This window comes from Caretta caretta, chromosome 1, assembly GCF_965140235.1.
Source record: "Caretta caretta isolate rCarCar2 chromosome 1, rCarCar1.hap1, whole genome shotgun sequence".
NCBI lineage: Eukaryota > Metazoa > Chordata > Testudines > Cheloniidae > Caretta > Caretta caretta.
In genome coordinates this window covers 38,230,918-38,256,118 of record NC_134206.1, presented here as the reverse complement: position 1 = coordinate 38,256,118, position 25,201 = coordinate 38,230,918, and the positions used below count along the sequence as shown (strand labels likewise).

At 40.1% G+C, this 25,201-nt stretch overlaps 1 protein-coding gene across 3 annotated transcripts in view; it reads right to left on the bottom strand.

Moving 5' to 3' along the window:
- Positions 1-25,201, bottom strand: part of DDX10 (DEAD-box helicase 10) — a 377,623-nt gene that overhangs the window by 251,007 nt on the left and 101,415 nt on the right. For all 3 annotated transcript variants that reach the window (XM_048844745.2, XM_048844755.2, XM_048844735.2), the window contains 2 exons: positions 23,971-24,059; positions 4,571-5,015 (listed from right to left, as the gene is read on the bottom strand). In XM_048844745.2, coding sequence (XP_048700702.1) covers positions 4,571-5,015; positions 23,971-24,059 — 534 coding nt within the window. The remainder of the gene's footprint in view (positions 1-4,570; positions 5,016-23,970; positions 24,060-25,201) is intronic.

Here is a 25,201-nt window from a genome sequence, read left to right as displayed (position 1 = left end):
CCAGAGGTAAAGATGCAAACACTTTCTGTTATAATATCTTGTTTTATTATCCTCACAGGTTTCTGAAATATTCAACTTTGGGATGCTAAGGTTCTATACTTGGTCCATATAGATGGTAGATTTTGAACATTCTGAGCATCAGTTGATTCTAACAATGAAAGGAAAAGAGTGGCATAAAAATAATCTTTCCCCACCGTGACGTTGCACTCCATATGATTTTATGAAAATATGCTAATGAGTGTGAATATAATGTAACTGGAATATGCTTCATGGCAAAGGTCTCTCGTAAGGTATCATTACAAAGCGGGTAATCTACTGAGTGTAATCATCCTATTTGTATAACTGTATCATTCTTGTTTCTGAAACTAGAAATATGAAATATAACTCTGAGGTCATATTGTAATTATGCAAAGTATGGGCCATTAATGGTGGTTTGGAATCTTGATGGCTCCCATCAACTAGGACAATTGACTGTAGATGGCTCTGTTTACTTTTAAGTCTTCCTGTATACCTGTGTGCTGGCAAGTGGATAATGAAGGCTGGAATCCATCTTTAACCAGGTGCTTTTCCATTTAGGAGGGACAGGAACCCAGAGAGGGACAAAGGATTCCCGTCTTGTGCAAAAGATATATAAGGGGATGGAACAGAACAAAGGGGCTGCAGTCATGAGAAATCCCTTAGCTACCAACTGAGCTGGAACAAGGACTGTATCAGGGGAAAAGGATTGTGCCCAGACTACGAAGGCATCCAGTCTGTGACGGAAGCTTACTGAAACATCTCTGAAGATGAGATATTATCTGTATTCCATTTTCTTACCATATTAGGCTTAGACTTGCGTGTTTTATTTTATTTTGCTTGGTAATTCACTTTGTTCTGTCTATTACTTGGAACCACTTAAATCCTACTTTTTGTACTTAATAAAATCACTTTTTATTTATTAATTAACCCAGAGTATGTATTAATACTTTGGGGGGGGGGGGACAGCTGTGCATACCTCTCTATCAGTGTTATAGAGGGCGAACAATTTATGAATTTACCCTGTATAAAGCTTATAAAACAGATTTGGGGTTTGGACCCCATTGGGAGCTGGGTATCTGAGTGTTGGAGACAGGAGCACTTCTTAAGCTCTTTTCAGTTAAGCCTGCAGCTCGTGGGGGACGTGGTTCAGACTTGGATCTGTGTTTGCAGCAGGCAAGCGTGTCTGGCTCAAACCAGGCAAGGGACTGAAGTCCCAAGCTGGCAGGGAAAACAGGCTCAGAGGTAGTCTAGGCACATCAGGTGGCAGTCCCAAAGGGGGTTTCTGTGATCCAACCCGTCACACCCGCTATTTAAACAATGTTAGTCACACTATTTGAATAGAGCTGGCTCAAAAAAAAGTCTGAGGTGTGAAAGCTGACATGAATAAAGTCCTGCTTGAGGAAGAGGGTAACTTAACTTTGTTTTTCAAAGTCATTGTGATTTAACATATCTAAGTCTGCTTGAAAATTGTTGACAGTGCTCTCTGACAGAGGCAGGATATCGAGTCAGAGAGACCAGCAATCTGATCCAATGTGGCACTTAGCTTGACATAATAAAAGGAAACAAATCTCATTTACAGAGGACTTTTTGTTGGAGTTCAAGTATAAACATGCTACTGTGAATCTCTAGTCAGCAACAAGCTAAGAAGGCCATTTAAAACAATACCAACAAACAGTCTTAAAATATTTAAAAACATCTTTGTAGTTGCTGTGTAATTTACACCAAAAAAACTGCATAAATAAAAAAGTTATATATCTATAAAAGGTTACCAAAGAAAGCATTGAGGCAAAGCTCACTTCGGAATTTCAGCGACCTCTCATGCAAATACTGTATTCCTTTCGAACAGTTATATAAGAGGTGAGGGGAGCAAAGACAGTAAGGAGCAAGGAAAGGCTGTCAGGATGTATCCAGTTAAACTCAGACGGCTAAAAGCTGGGACTGGACAACATTTTCTGCCCCTTTTTCCCCCATCTCACCTTCCAGTTACCTATATGCAAAACTCACAGGCCAATGAACATAAGATTTTATAGAAGTTCTCGTCATAGAAGGCAACATTTTAAACTAAACTAAATGTGTTAAAAACTGCTGTTCAGCAAATACAAAACTCAGAATTTGATAACAGAAATGCTTGAGGAGCAAGCCATAAGACAGACATATTCGCAGGTTTCATGCATGAGTGCCTATAACTGGTGTGGGTCTTTTGGACACTAATGTGAAAGACTTTAAAACCATTAATTTTTTTTGCAAGTAGATAAAACCAAGATATCAACCCTGCCTCAAAGAAAATAACCTCCGCCTTGCTTGAGCTTACATAAACTGACTCATGAATCCTTAATGCAAGGACAGTATCAAAATGTTACTTGCGGAGGTTCAAAATGGCTCTCTTCTAATCACTAATACTTCTCAGAACATTTCTCTAGCTAGCATTCTTAAAAATGGAAGCACCTCTTTTTGCCATTTGTCAAATACAACATACAAAACCACCTCCTACTAAAATACAAATATTAATATAGTCTTCTGATTAAGCATGCAAAATTATCCTGGAAAGAGATTGGAAACCTGGCACAATTCCTGGTTAACATGAGCAGATCTCTCACACCAACTACAGATAAATGTTTGTGTTTTTTAAATGGCAATTCCTTTCCAGGGGTACTGGAATAATTTTTATAGTGGGGGTGCTGAGAGCCATTGAATCAAGCAGTAAACCCTGTATATAATGGAAACTACTTACAGCCAGGGAGTGCAGTAGTACTCCCACCACCCCTAGTTCCAGCATCTACGTTCCCTTCTGCCTGAAGCTGAAATTTTAATAATTGTTTCTGATTTTTTACATGTCAATATGCTTTCTCCTCATATTGCATTTACACTAGAATTCAAAACATTTTGGTAGACACCACATAAGCAGAAAACTAAATACAGTAGGCAGGAAAATCCTACTGATGGAGGGGATTGCCCAGGGACAGGCAGTGGGGCCTGGGAGCAGCACGCTGACAAGAAGCTGAATAGCATATAGTCTTCCCCCATCCTCATTCCATTATTCCCCGTCAACATCTCCCAGGTATATAAATATCTCCAACTACTTTTTCCTAACAACCCTGAAGGAGGTTGGGGCAGGGAGGGAACATTACGCTCAAGCCTACAAGCTGGATAACTCCAGTCCCCACTCTGCCTGAGACTTTTAGTGGGGAAAAAATACACTACTCTGCCCGATACACAGATATCCGAGCCATGGGCAGCCAGTGAACCGGCCGTTGTGGAAGTTTAGCCCCCGACCCCTCCCCTTCTACCTAAGGCCCCATCCCTCGCCCTCCCCGTATGTCGCCCTCCCCCACTGAAGCCCAGAGCACCCCTCCCCCATGGCCACCCCACCCTAGTCCTAGACCCAAGTCCTGAGTCACCCCGGGCAGCCAGGCAGCAAAAAGATTCCCATAAAAGTTAGGTGCTGGAGTACAAACCTGGTACTGCACAACTGCCCAGGATTTCAAAGCAGTGTGACATGTCACTTATTAAATAGCCTGTTTCCAAGTAATACTCTTACAAAAAAAAGTGAAACAATTTTCAGCATCTTTTTTTAAAAAGATAATTCACAGGCTGACTGGAGAGCATAAAATTAAAACAATTGCTTTCCACTTCGTGTGACAATAAAGATTCAATGAAAGATAGACAGACACTTAAAAATAACTAATTTTGCTTAATAGAAGGATCTCTTTATAAATATATCTAAGTAAAAAACACTACCCCACCAAGTCGCCGTGAAACATACTGTCATTTAAATTTAGCTTTTTGTAGTAACGAAACTAATGGATCACTATGTGAAAAGATACATTATCAAGTGTAACATTTTCCATAAATATCATGACTATACTTAATAGAATACTGCATTTGAAAAATGCTACATTTGTCAGAATATGAAGCAAAGAGGGATACTGAGGTGTCAATCCATATACACTTGCCACAGAAATGAAAGATCTAGATGAACACTTTTAATAAACCTTTATAACTGTTTTACAAGAAGCGTTCTCTTAGTTACTGGCTTAGCTCCCAATAGCAAAGGTCTCATTAAAAGTAAAATTCATGGTGTGAAGGATACATTATTGTAAAGAACATTTGTAATGATTTGTATTATGAAGTGGTGCATAATGAATTACAATGAGGTTCCCAGCTCCATAAACTGTAAAACCTCATCAATTTAGTTAAAGTTATGACGGTCTCTGCTGCTACTTTTAGGACAGTACAAGAAAATTGGTAAGTGTAAAGACTTAAAACTGTTAAATTTCTCAGATATCTACGTTATGAATAATATAACACAGGCCATCCATGAGGTGGGATGCTGTTCGTTCACATCTATCTATCTATATCTATATCTATAAGAACTAATATAAATCATGCAATTTCAATTAAGGCCAATTCTGTCCTCTGATACAGGTTGGCAACTCATTTGATATCAAATTAGCATTGTGTAGGGGCAGAATTTTGTTCTTACTCTATTCTCTTATGCAGGTTGCATTAACTGAAAATGAGACTCATGAAGTTCATACCAAAATGCACTTACCAATACTGCAAGATCTTTAGCTTCCAAGCCAAAAACGTTCTGCCGTTTCACTGTCAGCAAATCAAGATCTCTAAAGTCGTCATCATTATCCTCAAAGAAATTAATGGATTCTGCTTTTGGAACCTTGTTTATTGAAGAAACTTCTTCTTTTTCAGATAATTCCCCTGACTCATCGCCCTCTTTGTCAATGACTTTGCTGGGGAGTTCTTTTTCCTCTGGTGGTTCTTTTTTTCCCTCTCTTTTCATTCTTTGAACAGTAGATATCTTTTCTTTAAAATGAGTTCGGCTTTCCTCCACCTCTTCATCGCTTACTAAGGAGCATGCATCTTCACACTGCCCTGTCCCTTTTGGGTGGCTTTTTCCTTCCAGTGACTCATTCACAGATAATTGTTTCTGGGCTTTCTGAAGAAATCTAACCCGAGGTGCCACTGCAAGGCCAAGGGAGCTAAAGCATGGAATTAAAAATAACAAAAAATTAATCTGAAACTGAAAACCATTCTACAAAGTTAGAAGTGATCAACAGGGTTCTGCGCTTAATTTCGATAATGTTTTATGTTTAATGTATTTTGACTGGAGTATGTACAAACTAGAATCTCCTGATTTTTTTGTTTATTTTATTTACACAAACACACACACAGAGTCAAAGTGTTGGAAAAATTCAAGCCAACAAATATGGGGGGAAACAACTGGAAACATAAGGAGCTCATTAGGAGGGCAATGCTGAGAAAACAGTACTCCCAAAAGAAACCTAGAGTGATGGCAAATGGCAAATTAAATTACATTTGCAATATAATAGATGGCATAAATGACAATGCAATTTAGTACTGCAGAGGCAGAAGATTCATGTCACACACCAAGGAAACAAGGGTATTCATCATTGCTGAGACTGTACCTAAAATACTGTGCACAGTTCTATGTACCTTGGTCCCAAAAAGACATGGAAGAAATTCAGAGCTAAATTCAGCAGAGTAACAAAAATGATTAAGGCTAAAACTATACTAGAGACTGTACACGTGTCCATGCATGTGCTTGTGCCTTAACCCACCTATTGTGTACATCTAAGCCCCAGAAGTACATATCCAAAGGCAAGTAGAGGGCAAGTAACCTAGCATGTCAAAGGGGTATAGGGAAGTATGCACTTTAGGCTATGGTATAGTATGTGCCAGTGTGCAGTGGGAAAAGGGGTACCAACCTGAGTTTTAATAGTCCCCACCCCCATACCCACAATGCAGTGAACCCTTTCCTGCCTGACCCTTACCCAATCTATAAAGATCCTTGTCCCTCCATTATCACTCATAGTAGCAAATTGGGCTGATCACTTTACAATAGTATTCTACTGCACTCTTCTGATCAGTACAGGTGAACACAGATCCTGCTCCAAGGGCAGCTGCCTGGCCCACCAACCACACACGGGTGCTGATCAATATGTGGGCAGAATATACCATCCTCCATGACTTCGCCCAGAGCAGCAGGAACATTCGCCTGTACCAGGAGATTTCACAGAGGCTGGAAAAGGCAGGCATTCACCAAGCTCCATCCCAGTGCTGGGAACGCATGAGGCACCTTTACGAAGAGCAAAAGACTCAATCAGTTGCTCTGGGAGGAATCCTCAGACATGCCCTTTCCATGAAGAGCTGGACTGGGTATCCTCAAGGGCTCCCAGTGCAGAGCCGGCGAGGCTCACAATCCTTTCCTTAACCCCAACAGCCTCACTGTTTGACAGCATGCCATCAGAGTCTGCAGGGGGGCAGCAAGGAACACAGAGAAAACCCTGGAAGACCTGGAGGAAGAGGAGCAAGCATTTTGCACCTCTACCCAGAGAAGCTAGTAGATGGATTTAGGAGGAAAGATGAAAAGAGCATGCATAGTTGAACTCAATGACTAACTGGGGGAGAGGGGGGGGAGAGAGGGGAGAGATCTCTCTAACTCTTAAAAGGAAATAATCTCTTCTACCTATTTTTTTTTTAATTAGACCTTCACATGACAATTTCGTAATTTAAAAGTTACCTGTGTTAATTCTGAGTCACACTGTTATTCTTCATGAGCTCTCAAACTAGCCAAAAAAGACTGTAAAAGCCAACTGTTTTTCAGCCAAGCTAGGAAAATATTACACATTGGCATTGTTCTAAGACTTTTGTATTAGGTAAACAGATATTTAGCAGGACAATGCCAATCTACAGTCTTTTTAAAAAATTTGTTTAAAGTAATTTGCCTTAGGGTTTTTACTGCTGCCCATTGCCTTAGTACCTGAGCACCTTCCTTGCAAAAATCAAGAGCAATAGCAAAATCCATAGTGGATTTCATGGCCTCTCTGACTCTTCTAGATTTTCAGGGTGACACCTCTGCTTAGGTTATGGTCTGGAGACTTGGAGGAGAGAGGATAACTGATTTGTGTTTTTGTTGGGATTTTTGGAAGGGGGCATGTTTAGGGAAGTAGACGGGTTGCCAGTGTGGCAATTTTCAGGTACTGCCAAGACTTGGGTGACAATCAATTTTTGTGGAATTATTTTTTAAACACTTCTTTCCCCAATTGACAGGGAACACTGAGAAACAAGAAAATATGTTCTGAGGATATAGACAACTTTCTTCTGATGTTATCAATGAACACACATATTACAAGTGCTGAATTTCCTAAACTATAAATAAGATTAAAACAACCAGGTCCAGAATGAGGGAGGGTAAGGAAGAAGAGAGTTTTCTCTAGGCAATAGAACTAAAAGTGGTGTCCCCGTCCCCAAGAGTGATCTGAGGACACATGGTGGTGCACAGAGACCTTGCTGATCACTTGTTGCTGGCATCTCCTGCTTCCAGCTGCTAAACTGTATTAAGAGACTTCTAAGAACACATTAAATACTTACACAATATTAAACTTTTCTATGAGAAAAATGCCTATAGTTGCCACAAGGAAATGATTTGATCACCAACTGTAACTTGGAAGATTTCTTGTTAAATAATTGAAGCCTGTTGCCAGTAACAGGTTAAAACCCATAAAGGAAATGGAAAAAGTGAACAACAGAAACAAGAGTATTCTAAGGCCCATGGGCAAATTTAAAATGAATAAAGAATTTTTATGCAGATTTTAATTTCTTTATAATCATTTCTAGTAACAGCTTTCTGGTGGTGAGAGCCGAACTTGTCAAATGCAAGATTCTTAGGAGCTGAATTGACCAAGTTAGTAGTTTTATTAGTTATTTCTGCTTTTTAAAGTAAAACAAGTCTCCATTCCCACAAAAAGGCCCCATTCTACATGGCTAATGAAACACCTAACTTTAAATTACCCAATATTTTTTAAAACTCAACCTGGACATGGTTCATCTGATCTTCTATCCACCTGCACCCTCACCATCTGTTCTACTCCTACAACCTAGGATAATTCTGACCCTTCCGTACACAATCTGGAGTAGGATGGAGAGAAAGAGAAGCTACTTACCTCACTGTAACTGGAGTTCTTAGAGATGTGTGGTCCCTATCTGTATGCCATTGCAGGTATGCAAGTACTCCATGCGCCTGAGACCAGAGAATTTTTGCAAGCAGTTGGTCTGCACCTGAGCCCAAGGGTTGGTGACATGCGCTGATTGCCACCCGGTAAACCCATATCAAACTAAGGGAAAGACCCACCTTGAGACTAAGGTTACACTACTGCGGGATTGACTCTGCGGCAAACGATGCATCACCGATCAATTTAGTGGGTCTAATGAAGACCTGGAAATGAGAGGAGTAAGCTAAATCGACAGGAGAGCATCTCCCAAGCGCAGTGTAGACACTGCAGTAAATCAACCTAAGCTATGGAAACTCCAATTACATTATTCATGTAGTTGGCATTGCATAACTTAGGTCGACTTACCACAGTAGTGCAGACATAGCCTAAGAAGATAGTCTAAAATAGTGGGATTATCTGTCTGCTGTCTCTGGAGACGTATGATTTTACAGGGCCCAAAGCGAGAACCATTTTCACTTGACTAGGTAACATTTTCCAGAAGTCCTTTCTATTATTAAGAATGGTTTGCACAGCTTCAGAGCATGAATGTTCTAGGCTTGATGCCCATCCAAGTACCAAGCAGTGAGATGAAGCACCTCCAGGTTAGGATGCCTGAGTCTGCCATATTACTGGGTCAACAGGTGCAGTAATGACCAAATGCTGACAGATGGATGTGATGACACTTGTAGGAGGCTTGGAAACCAGACTGTCTGGGCCATTTGAGGGTGATGAGAATGACTTGTTCCCTGTCCTGTCGAATCCTCTGTAGAACCCAAGGTATTAGGGGGAGGGCAGGGGAAGGGAGGCACAGCTCAAGGCAGTAGGAAAGTATTGCCTCTGGAATGCTTTCCTTGAGCTACCCTGGAGTAGTATATTTTGCATTTCCTGTTTGCAAACAGGTTCCAATCAGGGGTTCCCCACTGAGTTAAAATGCCGTGCACCATGAATCATGAAACTCCCACTCCTGATAGATGGCAAAATGTTTGCTGCGACTGTTTGCCAATTAATTTTGGGTTCCTGGAGGGTACACTGTTAATAGGGTGATGTGGTTCTTGATACACCAGTACCATAAAGTGACAGCTTCTATACACAGATTTTGTAGACTATGGTCATTAAATTTTGAAATATCTACTGTTTGGAGACAAGAATCAGGCTGAAGAGAAAAGAGAAACTCCAGACATGAAAGGTTACAACTCAGGCCAAAAGGTGGTAAGAATGAACTGGGGAGGCTGTAGTCCGCCCTGCCCCTTATACCTTCAGTGCTTGGCATAGGTCCAGGCATGGACCTACAGACTCTTCTTCCAAAAATTCTCTGGTCTCAGATGCACGAAGTACATATGTACCCATAGTGGAATACATATACAGACTAGCACTTGAAGAAAAATTGCTGTTTCAATGTATTGCATCATCCATCAAATTCTCTCCACTTTTCTGTTTGAATCGTTTTAAATGTCTCCTTAAAGCTTTCTGGAGTGCCGTACCAATACAGAACCACAAGAAAAAGTGTTTTATCATTTAAGACACTTCTGTATATAAAGTATGCTATGATGGTTCACCATCATGAATGCTTCACAACAGTATTGCCTAGCTTTGGGGCTCAGGAACCCAACCAATCATCATGCACACTCATGCCCATAGACTAAGCACACACAGAGGACAAACTAGCCAAAAACACAAATATTACAAAATGTTCAGAAGTGAGAATTTAATTTTCCCAATGTATACACAGTATGTACTAAAAGTCCCTTATCTTTCCCTCACAAAAATACAGCCCCGAACTTCCCTTCTGTCAAACTATGAAATTTACTGAATGCCCCTTTCCTTTTGGTTACTAGGGCATTCAGTACCTACTGGTAAAGTAAATACATTTAGTGTTTTTTCCTTTGCAGGTCATTAACAACACCTGAATTTCTCCACAAACTCTGAAAATGCCTGCCAGTTTGTAGGACCATTAAAATATTTTATATTGCCTGATCTTCTGTATTCTCAATCACAGTACATTCAAGATTATATATTACATATATACACATTCTTCCAGGAACAATTAGCAACAATGGGGTCTGAGCAGGGCATTTCAGAGAAAAAGGGTAAGAATGATCATTTGAGGGAAGTTTCCATTCAGTGCTTTGTGCACATTCACCAAAGGCCCAGTAGTAAAAGGATTTATATGCAACATACTTGTGATATTAAAGGAAACAATTATCTATCTTAAAATCATTTTAATATTTAATTATTAATTGCCTTGGAAACAAAACTGAACTCTACAAATTAATTTATTGGCTAAGTGGAACAGAAATGGTGAAATGAAGCAGATTTAACACAACGGCAGTAGTCCTTAGCGGCCCAAATCAGGATTAGGGCCCATTATAATAGGCACTGTACAACATAAATGAAGACATGATTCCTGCCTCAAAGAGCTTACAAACTTCTGTGTGAATAGAAGTCAGTTAATCAATTGCAAATGCTAAATAAATGCTAATTTTGCAGAGTACTTTTCCCATTTTACTAACAACATCTTTGCCACACAAGTGTGACTTCAACTTTAGGTAAAGTCCTGAGAGTGATAACTTACTCTACTGCTATATATTGTACCATATATGTAATCAATTTTTATGTTTGCAGCTTTGCCAAATATCATGATTTCATCACAAGTCTCACTATATCTGATGTTTTTCTTAAGGCCCCAAGATACTAGAATCCAGGATTGAAAATCTAAACTTTCATTTAAAAAAAAATGAAGTTTCCAACCCTCATAGCTCAGAGAAAAGATTGAAAACGAGGAGTGCATCCTGCTCAGAAAGTAGAAGGCAAATTAAATTAACTATTCTTTTTAATCTCAATATTTTGGGGGCTATGTCATGATTTTTGAGGTTGATGATATCATTTTTGTAATTCAACAAGAAACAGCATATACATGGTTTCTGATCTGGGGCCAGGACCAACTGTCAGTCACCTGCAAGTGACCAAAATTGGTTACCAATTCAAGTACTGGTAATTTTTTGTAGGGCACTTAGCAACTCTACTGAAGTTAGATGCTAGTTATTTGGATCCACATGACTTCTGAATTATTAGAATAACCAAACCCCTCCACTCAGACTCTCTTCTGAGCTGCAGATTATCCCCCTCTATATCTCAACTTCACACACTTGACAAGTTAAAAATTCCTGAAATGACTATTTACAAGTAGCTTATTTTTTAGCCAAAAGGAGGCTACAATACTTGTAACAATTAATTAGGTCTCTTACTTATGCCTTGGTACAAACATTTACCCAAATGCTTAACTTTAACTATGTGAATAGTGCCATTCAAACTAGTATTTGCAAAGCTGGGCCTTAGTTCTTATCTCAGTACTCAAATCTCTAAACAAAACATGAGATAACACCACAACTATTTGCAGGTGCCTTTAATCAGTGAAACAAATAGAAGATATTTACCCCTTTACTTTCACACTGGATTAATACATTCAGTACACACGTTTTAAAGTTAGTCCTGGAACTTTTTAATTGTAAAGTGCCTGTTCATGCGTTTTATTTAACCAAATCTTGATTGCACAAGTAACTGCAGCTTTTAATTATTTATATTACTAAATCTTCCCAATTAACTAACACGACAACTGTCTTGTTACTCTCAGATATCCACACCGGCCATGTCCTTCCAAAATACTCTGCACTGACTTGAAGAATGGTTTTTGTCTTTATAAAAATTTTAAATCAGACAATTCTTTCTCAGAAATTCCATATTAGCAATAAGGACTTTCAGTTTCTTTTCCTTTGCTGCAATTTGTTGCAAAATCTGGAGTCTATAATAATCTCAGTGCAGTTGCAGAACTACTGGTTTAAAAGTTAAAAATAACTGAAGAAAAATGAGTCTTCTGATGGAGGTGTTCAGGTGGCAGTTACTGGACCTTTGACAAGTACAGCTATATATGCATGTCAGATACTCAAATGAGGACTATACCATCCTTCCCTGGTTCCCCTGGTCCCCCACAGTTTGCATCTGTTTAACTAAATCAATTTAGAAAGTGATTTAAATTAGTGAAATGTGTATGTATAGACAAGGACTCAATCAGAATCTCCAAATATCAGTTTCCAAGTGGTCACTTTATGGTCATACTCATATTTCCCCCTCAGATAATCTCAAGGGCTTAGTTATCTCCTAACACAGTGAAAACTATCCCTTGTTTCTTTGGCATTCAGTGTGTTTTACCATCAGGTAGCTTGGCAAGGTTAGCACTACACCTCTTCCCTCTGATTGACTTTGCCTAGCTTACTTCACAGTAACACTAAAGCGCTATCTCTCTCTTATGTTTTTACCAGGGGAATTCATACACATTATTTACCCCACAATAAAAAAAAATTCAGTGAAGACAGCTGAGATGTCTTGTGGCAGTCTACCTTTGAAATCCATCTCCTTTTGTTCTCACTGCTATTGAGCCTTCCACACAACCTCCATGACTCTGCCTCCACTATTCCGTGACCAAGGATGATGTTAAATGGCAACAGTTACAGTTCAACTTGCAGGACCCAGTAACTTACACCCAAGAAGATTTAAAGAACCCATCAAGGAGCACTCACCCATTAATGCTGATCTTTAACAAATCTTGAATATTGGAGACGTTCCCCAAAGAACACATAAAAGGCTAATTTGCTACTATTTTTTTAAAAGGTAAGCAGGATGACTCAGGTCACTGTTTGCCTGACATCAATCTCAGCCAAAATGGATCAGGATTAAAGGGTGGTTCAATAATTAATATCAAATTGATATGGTTTTATGGAAAATAGGTCTTGTCAAACACATTTGATATTGTTTGACAAAACTACAAGTTTGGCTTATAAATATAACACTGTAAAGCATTTGAGTTCATACCACATGGCATTCTGATGTAAAAATTAGCTCTATACTAAATCAGTGCAGCGCATATAAAAAGGATTAAAAATTGGCCAGTAGAGTTCGGAAAGTAATTGTAAATGGGGAATCATAACTCAAACAATGAATTTTTAATGGGATTCACCCAAGGGATATGTTCTTGACCCAATCATATTCAGTGTCTATCGATGATCTGAAAGAATATATGAAGTCATTGCTAGTAACATTTACAAATTACAAAAATCAGTGGAGTGGGAAACAATGACAGGCCAGTTATTCAAAATTATCTGGGTTGCTTCATAACTGGGCTCATCAGAACACCATGTGTTTTAATACAGCCAAATTCAAGATCATACAGCTAGAGATGCGCGTAGGTCATACTTACCAGATGGAAGATTGCATTCTGGAAAACAGCGACTCTGACAAGGTTTTAAGGTTCTTGGCTGATAACCAGGTGAACATGTCCTGTCACTGCAGGCCTGTGGCTAAGCCAGCTAATGTGAGTCTTCTACATAAGCAGTAGAATATCAAGTAGGAGTATTGACTCTGTATGTAACATTGATGAGACTATTACTGGAATAGTGTGTCTAGTTGCACTACTGGAAAGGGTTCCAAAAACAGCTGGAAAGTCTGCCTTGTACTGGATGACTTAGAAAACTCAGTCTATTTAGTTTACCAAAGACAAGGTTAAGACACAACCTACATCACAGTCAACAAGTACTTACACAGAGAAACATTTCTGACAGAGGGCCCCTCAATATAGTCAAAAACAAAACAAGAGCTGGAAGCTGAAGCTACATAAATTCAGGCACAAATTTCTAAATGAGGGTAATTATCCACTGGAACAACTCACACCTAGGCAAGTGGCAGATTCTTCATCCCTTGACATCTTTAAATCAAGATTGGAAATCTTCCTAAAATATCCTCTTGCTCAGCTACCAGATGTGAGCTTGATGCAGAAATTACTACTATGTGAAATTCCATGGCCTCCATTATGCAGGTGGTCATTATGCTTGAGGATAATGGTCCCTTCCAGTTTTCAAACCTGTGACTCACACTTCTTCACATCGAATCAGGCACTCTGGCTTGCATTATTGCTCATCCCAGCAACAGCAGTCTCCAAAACACTTCCCATCATGCTGTCACTCCTCAAAAGCTCATGTCTGCCTTGCTTACAGTCCTTTACTTTACAATTTCTCCTACACTAGGAACAATCTGGAACACTGGCACCCTGGATGCTCAAAGTCTCCCTAAGCCTTTCTCCCAGGGTTTCTTCAATTTTTGTTGGTTTTTAATCTCAGGAGGAAGGTAAGCATGAAGGTTGGCCATGTCTAGAATACAACAATCTTGTAAGAAACAACATCTGAATCCATTCTTCAAGTTGTTAACACAAGAAGTTCAATAAATAAGCCAAAGAACAGGATCAATAAAGGACAAACTCATCTCATGTTTTGATGTCAGGAAAACAGGGATGACTTTTTTGGGAGGGTGATTTAAGTGGAAAGTATAAGACTTTCAACCAGTTTCTGAAGGCAATGCTAAAACCAAAATTGAATTTCTCTGGTATTATGTGCATGAAATCACATTTGACACAGTCACAAAGTTTTTGCAGCATCTAAAGAAAACTGGGACAGACACCATCCACACAACGAACTGAACTGAGAATTTAACTACAATCCTGAGATAACTAGTTCAATTGATAGCCAGGTGACAATAATTTTGACAATTATTTTTAGGTGAGATTAGGAAAGAAAGCTCTTCACGAGTGACATTTTGGGGATTAAAGCATGATACAAGCTTTGTTTTCTATCCAAGTAAACACCAGTATACAGCTTTTCTGGGCAGTTCAAATAAAACCTTATAGAAATGAATAACCTAGCTGCCTTAAGATTTAACATTTTGTGCTTACTGGAGTATTTGGAATTCATCCTAATGTGAAGATCCTGGGCTATGTGTGCTTCCATTGAAAGAGCAAGTTTAATAAACCATGATTTGGATTGAGTCAGAAGCTGGGCACAGTTCTCTCACTTCTCTCAAAAGAAAAATGACCTTCCTCGTGGGTAGTAGTCTGGAGCCAGTCTAGCCTTCATGACAGAAACTGTTCTTGCACCAGATAATTTTGTTGCAGACCTACCAAGCCAGAAAGGTTTACTTTTGTATTCACATTTAGTTTATGTGAAGTTACAGTGACATTGCTGCTGCCTCTGTACCAAACAGATTTCTCTCTTCCTGAGAGAGAGAGAGAGAGGTTTCAGAGTAGCAGCCGTGTTAGTCTGTATTCGCAAAAAGAAAAGGAGTACTTGTGGTACCTTAGAGACTAACAAATTTATCTGAGCATAAGCTTTCGTGATGCTTCCGATGAAGCAAGCTGTAGCTCATGAAAGCTTATGAAAGGTGCCACAAGTACTTTGTACATCATACTGGAATCTGTAACTGCAGATCAGAGGCAAATGATCATTTAAAAATCCTGCAAAAATGAGAAGAGAAGATACTATTTGCTGATCCTGCATAAAACCTTCCCCCTTTGCATATTATTTGGCCCATACAAACAGCTACATAAAAATGTTTTGAAAGGCAAGAGCAGCAAACAATTTGAAACTGGAGGGAATCAAACCAGTGACACAAATCTGAATTAACCGACTATCCAGATGGCTCTGATTAATAACCAAATTTAACTGTGAAACTGCTTTAGCGGCATTATCTATTCGATAGTTCTTTGACAATGACCAATCTTATTCACAATAAGTAATTGTATCTATTCAGCTAAGAAGTTTTCTTAGCATCCTTAGGAAAATTATTTGCCCTGTCTACATTCCAGGTAGGAAATTGTTGAGCTCAAATAGCTTCTAGCTCTTTACAACTAACAGTGGATTAAGGCTTGTAATTACTATATTGTAATTGAGTTTTCCTGAATCTAAAATCAGACCTGTGCCTCTTCCAGCAATATAAATCCCTATATGGTTTGGGACCCATGTATTTTTGAGTGTATTTCTCTGTTTGCTGTATATCCCTGGAGCGCTCAAGTTTGCAGTCTCTAGATTGCCCTTGTCTAGAATTTTCTTTCCTCATTGGTCCAACAGGACCTGAGCAGGATGATGGATAGGGTCTGTTGCAAGGCCTGTTCAATTAGCATTCTGCCTGGAAGGTAGAGATGAGAGCAAGTGAGTGCAGGCTTTTTGCTTAGAAAATTTCCTCAGTAACAGTGTCATTTCGTAAGGTATGCATTTTTATATTATTGCCGTTACCTACATAAACACATTGTGATTTGTAAAATACATGCTTCACTGCCTCCTCAAATGAAGCAAGTAGAAACTGCCTGGATCCAGTACATTCTCTTCAGTGGTTTCCAAAAACTAATTCATATACCACAACTTCTACTACAGGAAGTTGGTAGGCTTCAACTTTAGGTCATTTATATAGGGCAGAGGTTCCCAAACTTTTTGTTTGTTGTGTCCACCATGTGGAGACCCACATCCCATGTGCCCCGCCCCCCCTTTCATCAAGCAGAAATAGCACCTCTGTGGATGCCTGGAATCCGGAAGCCCACCTCCCAGCCAGAGCACCCTGTCACTCCGTGGGCCAGGGCACACCCAAGGCAGGTGGCCCCAGCAAGAGAGACAGCCAGGCCACACCTCCCCATTTCCCCACCCACGGGAACCTCAGACACCATCAGGCTCCTCCAGCTGCAGCATGTGCGTACTGGTGGGTGTGCAAGAGCCTGTGTGAGCAGGGAGGAACTACCTCCCAACATGGCATACACGCACCAGCCTCCAAGAAGGTGAGCAAGCTGGAATGCCTCCCCTCCAACCCCCACCCCCCCACACACACACACACTCCCCATGCAGGGAGAGGGCATTCCCCCCACCCTGCTCCTTGCCCTCCCTTCTCCCTGCTTCTCCAGCCCAGCAGCAGTGGCAGGAACTGGAGCAGGAGACCAAGTCAGTGAGAGAACTCTCAGCAACTAGTCAGGTCCTCACATTCCCCCAACAATCCTGTTGTACCTCCCCACCCCCCACCCCCCCCCGCCCAGAGGGCACACTCTCCGGTTTGAAAACCAGTGATGTATGGTGTAATACTAAGCCTCTCTCCTATACTAGTACCTGGCAGTTGTGCTGGTGTTCATTTCCCATTCAATCACACATGATTTCCTCACAGAGCTACTCCAAACTCCACTACTATGTCAAGTACTTACAGCCAACTGAAGTGATGGGAACTGATTGGGTTTAGTTAAGGTCTTACTCTGATAAATGGATGGACCTGTGCAAACAGGTTGGGACCATGTTTTCTAAAGAGCAACCTATCCACACATGGTCCCAAACTTAAGGAGAACCTTTCAACTTCTGTTTGCTGGAGTATGAATGACAAGAGTAGGTAACCAAGTGCAGACACTTAGCTGAGAGTCCTGGACTCTGTGGTCTGGACAGATAGAAGGTTGTGTCTAGAAATGTTCCCAGAACTATATTAGGAAGTTTCTCAGAAGGTAGATTACTGACTGCAATGTGATGCCAAAAAGAGGCACATCAAGTGTGGTTTTCCATCAACTCTTATGAAGATGATAATCTCTAGGTTTGGCCCTATGCCTGGTAATTAAGAACTGCAAAATTCTAAGGTTGACACAAATTAATCCCTATATTGAGAATGCACAGCTGAGAGGAAATGAAAGAGGAGCTGACCCAGATACAGGCCTGGCAATATTTACATCACTAAAGACATTTACTGACTCGCTGATAACAGAGAAATCTAATGCACCAACAGTGGTGAAAACCACATTGTGCCAAACAATCAGGGTCAACATTAACACTTGTTATGCTGCCAATGGCACAAAAGTGCTTGCAGGAGCACTGTTCATCAGTGACATGCTGCCAGAACACTAACACGGGATTCCATCAAAATTTTCTTTGTCAGCTAGCAACAAAGGTGCTCGCTGGTAGTGAGCTGGGTGGTCAGATGGGGATATGAGTGATCTTCGCTTCATGAGGTGGACAGACCTCCAACAGCTCGCATGAGAGGCCGGGTCAAGGTACAGCTGATGCAAAAAGAGCAGAGCAGAGCTCCAGGTTACCTCCAGCTCTTCAGGTCAGTCTGTCCCTGGCAGGCAGAGAACTGTGGAGAAAGAGGTAGCCTGCAGCAGCCACAGAACTAGTACAGCAGGAGTTTGGCCTCACCTCCTCTCTTCCTTCTGCACATGCACTGCTGGAATTGCCAGGGAGGGGCTGGGCAGTGAGGACTACATGCTACATTCCCCATTAGCTCTGCCTGGCTGTGATGGGGAATGTACAAAGGAAGAGCTCCCTTTTCAGAAGCTGCCATAGCATTGGCAAGAATACCCAGAGTGGGGCAGATGCCTGCTCAGTCCCAGAGGGCTGAAAATTTTAACAAACAGTGACAGCCTAAGCATTTCTGAGTAGGCCTAAAACTATTTTTGCTGCTCCTCCCATTCCGCAGCGTAATCAAGACCTTTCCCACCATCACACAAAGACACCCAGGGCCAGCTTAAGAATTTTACAAAGAATCAAAAGCCCAAACTTAGCTGCCTCATTTAACAAGGATGTATATGTGAAGAGGGATCTTTAGATTTCCTCTCACACCCCCCCCAACTCTAGTCTCCGCCTGCTGAAGGGGAGTCCAAAAAGTTTTTCCTCTCCACTCTGCCAGTTGTTTATACATCAAAGTTTTCAAAACTGTCTTTGCAAGCCAGAGTGAAAGACGCACACTTTTGTTTAAACAAAAGCAGATATTCTCATTAATTAAACTTATGGTATGTCTATAGAACAACTGGGAGATGTCTCTACTCAAGACACCAGGTTAAAAATAGCAATATGGCCAGAGAGGCACAAGGGGCTGCATGGTCTAGCCACACAAATCTAATCCCACCCAACCCCTTGTGAATGTACTCAGGTGGCTAGTTTGACCCGCCACTCAGGTAGCTGCAGCCATTCTACAATCTTTAACACGCTATCTTAGGCGGAGTTACAGCATATATGTCTACCCAATCTACTTCCAGCTGCTTTGCAGACATACTACTAAAGGTTGGCTTTGTCAACAGGAGGCTTGTGTGAGACTCCCTCCAGCTAATGACTACTGGTAGCAATGTCTTATAAGCCAATACCACAACAGAGGATAGTAATGTACCAGCTCTCAAGATAAACCTCTAGAATATTGGGGGGGGTGGGGAGGGGGCGGCAAACCCACCCCTCTGCAAAGGAACCATTAGAGAAGACGGAGAGAATGCCAGTTCACTATGATTACACAGCAGTGAGCAAAGAAACAAAGGGCAATAACCTCACACTCAAATTGCTTAACTCCCACAAATTTGAATCTGTGTACTATTTGCAGAATTTCCAGTGAAGTAACATCTGTCAAGCAGGCAACAGGTCCTTCCAGAAAAAGAGAATACTTTTTTATAAAAATATTTGCAGAAGTTGAAGACAAAAGAAGAGTTCCTATTCCAACTTTGCTTTGAATTTGTATGTATGCACTCACACACAATATATAAGTAGCGGTGAGACCTATGTGTAGAGCTCTTCAGAATACTGAATTTTGCAGGACATTATGCATTTCAGACAAACACGGCTGCCTGGTCCATTACACCATCCAGTCAGGTGCACTGAGTTGGCAGCCCGAAGACTATGAGCTTAAGGGCTTGTCTACACTGGCACTTTACAGTGCTGCAACTTTCTCGCTCGGGTGTGAAACACACACACCCCTGAGTGCTGTAACGCACCAGTATAGACCGTGCGCCGGCGCTGGGAGCTATGCCCCTTGTGGAGGTGGCGGCATTTTTGTTTGTTTGTTTGTTTGTTTTCAGAGCACTGGGAAAGCTCTCTCCCAGCACTGTGCCGCAACTACACCAGCCACGTTAAAGCGCTTTCATGTTGCCAGTGAAGACGTGCCCTAAGTCTCACATCTATTGATTTCGGTTGTATTGTCATACACTTCACAGCCCTTATTGAACAAGGCTAAGAACATATACTAAAAACCAGGTAAATGTATTTCCCTGGTTTTACAAATAAATTACAGAGGTTGCACAAGGTCAAAACTGGCAGAGTTGGGAATAGAGATTTAAATTCTAATACAGCTAATCCAAGTCTTATCCACTCAGCCGCACTGCCTCTAAATAATGCCAGACCTATGAACTTGGCTATCCTGCCTTTGAAGCCACTCTAATCCTCAAGACTGCACTCCTCTCCAAACAGTCAGCTACTCATGGCACAAACATGGATTGCCATTCCCAGGAGATTACACAAGTCTTTATATAGTCCCTCACCTTTCTTACACTCTCTGATCAACAATGAACTACCACTGCTGACATTTAAATCATCCAGTTCTGGGCCTCATGCTTTGAGAGAGATGTGGAGAAACTGGAGAAAGCCAAGAGGATAGCTACAAAAATGATAAATGATAAATTAGAAAACCTGACCTATGAGGAAAGGTTAAAAAACTGGACATATTTATTTTTGAGGAAAGACGACCGAGTGGGGCCTGGTAACAGACTTCAAATATGTTAAAAGCTGTCAGAGAGTACAGTGATCACCTGTTCTCCATGTCCACTGGAGGTACGGAAAGTAGTAATTGGCTCAATCTGCAGCAAGGGAGATTTAGGTTAGATATTAGGAAAAACTTTTTAACTATAGTAGACTTCCAAGGAAGGTTGTGGAATCCCCATCACTAAGTTTTTAAGAACAGGTTGGACAAACACCTGTGAGGGATGGTCTCTCTAAGTGTATTTTCTCCTACCTCTGTGCAGGGGACTGGACGGCTTCTCAAAGTCCCTTCCGCACTACATTTCTAAGATCATTGGGCATATGTGTAAACAACCCACTGAAACAAACAGGGGAGCTGACACCTCCCCAGGTTTGTTTCAGCATATCTGCAAAAGCAAGCACGCATCAGTTAACTCTGACTATGAGTCAAGCACATCTACACAACCATTACGGCTAAAGACCTACTTTTCTTCTTTTAAATCAGAAGAGATTCTGGAGAACAAAAGGGCAGCATCCAAAGAAAGTGCAGCAAGTCAGAGACTTGGTTCAACATGGCGCAATATGAGCCTCAGCTTTAGTGTAAATACAATGAGGTCTTGCCCAGTTTTATACTCTGATAGCAATGACACGGATAACTACATGCTAAAATGAATAATATTTCAAACAACCTATTCTAGAGCGTCATAGTCCCTTTTGTCACACACACACAGGCATTATGGCTCACCAACTACAGTGAGCCTCATTTAAAAGACATCTACCTTCAAGGAACAATGCTTCCATTACACTCAAAAACTAAGCTGCAATGTATCATCGTCACACTTTATATATTACACCCTCTTTTTCAGGCAACAGACTCATAAAAAGGAAAGTCACAATAGGAGCTCATAGATTCCGAGGCCAGAAGGAACCATCGTGATTATCTAGCCTCCTATATAACAAGGACATAGAACTTCCCCATATCTTTTAGAAAAACTTCCAATCTTGATTTAAAATTTGTCAGTAACAAAGAATCTACCATAATCCTTGCTAAATTGTGCCAATCGTTAATTACTCTCACTCTTAAAAATATACACCTTATTTCCAATCTGAATTTGTCTAGCTTCAACTTCCAGCCATTGGATCGTGCTATACCTTTTTCCTGCTAGCTTGAAGAGACCACTATTAAATATTTCTTCCTGGCGTAGGTACTTAGACTAATCAAGCCACGCTTTAAACTTCTCTTTGTTAAACTAAATAGATTGAGCGCCTGTTGGACTTCCCCCAAGACCTCTTCCATTTGGTTCTCAAGAACTCAGTTTGCCTCCAGTCTCATCATTCAGATTCCTTTATCTGGCTTATGGCAAAGCTATCGTTAAGTTGCTCAGACTCAACCATAAGGGTTGAGTATAGGGCATAACATATCTAAAGTTACACAGAAAACCTTTTCCTTTATAGAAATTTACACATTACATTGCATTTACTATGCATTGCATCACATGTTCTGGGATTGACTTGGTTACTTTGTAAGAACCGATCCCTGTACAGCATGTTCTGTCCACGTACTGTCCATGTATGACTTACCTTTTACATCATCTTACGTTCCAGGCTTATCTTGTCCATTGTAAATGGTTCCTTGGGTGTTCCCCCTTATCTTAGCTAGTACAGACTCTCTCTCTTAGCTTACTGGCCCCCTTACCTATCAGTTACACAGACATTTTGCTTCCAGTCAGCTGATCCATTTACCTCCCTTATTTCTGTCTCCCAAGAAATGAAGTCTTACCCATGTCTAACTACTCACATTAAGCCAGGCCTACAGCTCCTTGAGTCTATCATGATAAGACATGTTTTCCAATCATTATCATGGCTCTTCTCTGAACCCTCTCCAATTTATCAACATCTTTCTCGAATTGTGGGCACCAGAACTGGACACAGTACACAAGCAGCAGTCACACCAGCGCTGAATGCAGAGGTGAAAAAAAAACCTCTCTACTCCTGCAAGATTCACCGGCCTGTGTATCCAAGGATCTCATCAGCCCTTTTGGCCACAGCATTGCACTAAGAACGCATGCTCAGCTGATTATTCCCCATGATCCCCAAATCTTTTTCAGAGTCACTGCTTCCCAAGATAGTCTCCCATGCTGCAACTATAGCTTACATTCTTTGCTCATAGATGTATTCATTTACATTAAGTTGCATTAAAAACGCATATTGTTTGCTTGCACCAATTTTACCAAATGATCCACATCACTTTGTATCTGTGACCTGCCCTCTTCATTATTTAACATTCCCCCAATTTGTGTCATCTGCAAACTTTATCAATGATGATTTTGTGCTTTCTTCCAAGTCATTGATAAAAATGTTAAATAGCACAGATCCAAAAATAGATCCCTGAGGGAGCCCACTAGAAACACCCCCATTTGCTGGTGATTCCCCATTTGCAATTACATTTTGAGACCTATCAGTTAACCAGTTTTTAATCCATTTAATGTATGCCACGTTAATTTTATATCTTTCTAGTTTTTTAAATCAAAATGTCATGTGGTACCAAGTCATATGTCTTACAGAAGTAGATTACATTAACACTATTACCTTAATCAACCAAACTTGTAATCTAATCAAATACAGATATCAGGTTAGCTTGACAGGATCTATTTCTCATAAACCCATGTTGATTGGCATTAATTATATTACAGTCTTTTAATTCTTTACGAAATCAAGTCCTGTACTGGCACTCCATTATCCTCCACAGGACTGATGTCACACTGACAGGCCTACAATTATCCAGGTTATCCCATTTATCATTTTTAAATATTGGCACACCATTAACTTTCTTCTGGAACTCAAACCCCCCCGGTTTCAAGACTCACTGAAAAATCAACAATAATGGTCCAGTGAGCTCCTCAGACAGCTCATTTAAAACTCTTGTATGGAAGTTATCTGGACCTGCTGATTTAGAAATGTCTAACTTTAATATTTAACATCCTTCTGAGATACTCTAGGCTCAAGGGTGTCATTGACAGAGGGAAAAAAAAATCAAATAGAACATTGTGTTGTGAAAACATTTTTATCTCATTACTTCTGGCTTTTGTATCATGTATTACAATATTTTTCTTTACTGCAGTGAGTTACTACTCTTTGTGGAACAATGTACAATTTTAATAACATTTTCCCTACAATGACAGGTTTCAGAGTAACAGCCGTGTTAGTCTGTATTCGCAAAAAGAAAAGGAGTACTTGTGGCACCTTAGAGACTAACCAATTTATTTGAGCATGAGCTTTCGTGAGCTACAGCTCACTTCATCGGATGCATACCGTGGAAACTGCAGTTCCACGGTATGCATCTGATGAAGTGAGCTGTAGCTCACGAAAGCTCATGCTCAAATAAATTGGTTAGTCTCTAAGGTGCCACAAGTACTCCTCATCTTTTTCCCTACAATGTGGGTCTACAAAAATGTTCAAAAACTACATTAGTAGGAAAATGTTAAAAGACACATTAAAATTCTAATTGTGAACATGGTAAAACAGTTATTTAACCCAAAGATGAAGATACCGGGGAAAAAAGGTAAGTTTTTCACTTTCAATACTGTACTTACTGGGCATATTCTGCTAGAGGTAACTTAAACACATCAAAAACTTCTTTGTTCTTCATTAGGTAGACTGAACGCAAGTAGGATACAAAACACTGAAAGGAGAAGAAAAGTGTTTTAAAACAGAAAAGAAAAATGCTCTCATTCAATTAACTGTATATTAACATTATACCATTTGGCTAACCAGAAAAAAGTTGAGAATTCTAATACTGGTTTTGTCCAAGAACTTATTTATGCACACAGTTTCAACAAAAGAAAAGAAGATCTAGTTCTTAATATTTCAGTACTTCATTCAGAGCAGCCTAATTGGCTCATTATGTTAATCGTGTGTAGCTGTAGCTTTGCTAGTCACAAAATATGCTTGTGAGAGCAGCTAGAAAGAGGAGACTAGTTCATGTATTACTCAAAAGCTGGGAGAAAAAAAAATATGAAGTTACTGGACTAGAATATCTCAGTTAAACCAATGTAAAGATCTCCAGCAGTGACACAGTATGTAGCACAGTAACTTGGATTTTTTTTTTTTTTTTTTTTTTTTGGTATTTTTCCTCATCTTCCCTACCATCTCAAACTTTTAGTCTGTCCACTTATCTCATATTGCTTCCCACCCTCTACCTCATTACGTACACTTCCCTCATTTGCCAAAATCATCTCTCCTTTACTTCTTAAAATTTAAGCTCTTTGCTCCATCCTTGGAAACCATTTTTAACAACTAGTAGAATTTGTTTTATGAGAGGTTTCTTTCCTCCCTGTAACTCTTCTGTTGAAACAACCTTGGCTGCAGATTCTGCTTACAGCTTTGTTCTATACAGATTGCAATCAAAAACCAGAAAAACACTGCTATAACACTGGGTAGCCTGCATTGGCAAAGCAGTAAAACAATTGATAACTCATGTGTGTCATTCAGTAAATCATTGTTTATACCAGTGTAACTATTCTGTAATTTTTGTTTTGGGGCATCACTTGAAAAATTACATGACTGTCTCTTCTTTGTTAATTCATCCATGGAATTCTGAGGTTGCCTCCTGTTGTCTGAGATACAATAAAGCAGACTTGACTTTTTTTTTTTTCCACTTAAAAAAAAAATCTTTAAATCTATTCATAAATAACTCAAAACTCAATATATACACTTGCTGACAAATTGACTTAATTTCATCTCCACAGAAATTTTGATGGTAATATGGTAATTTCTCTCATGTTTTGCAGTATTAGTAGAATTTAATCTTTTAGTTTTGCTTGT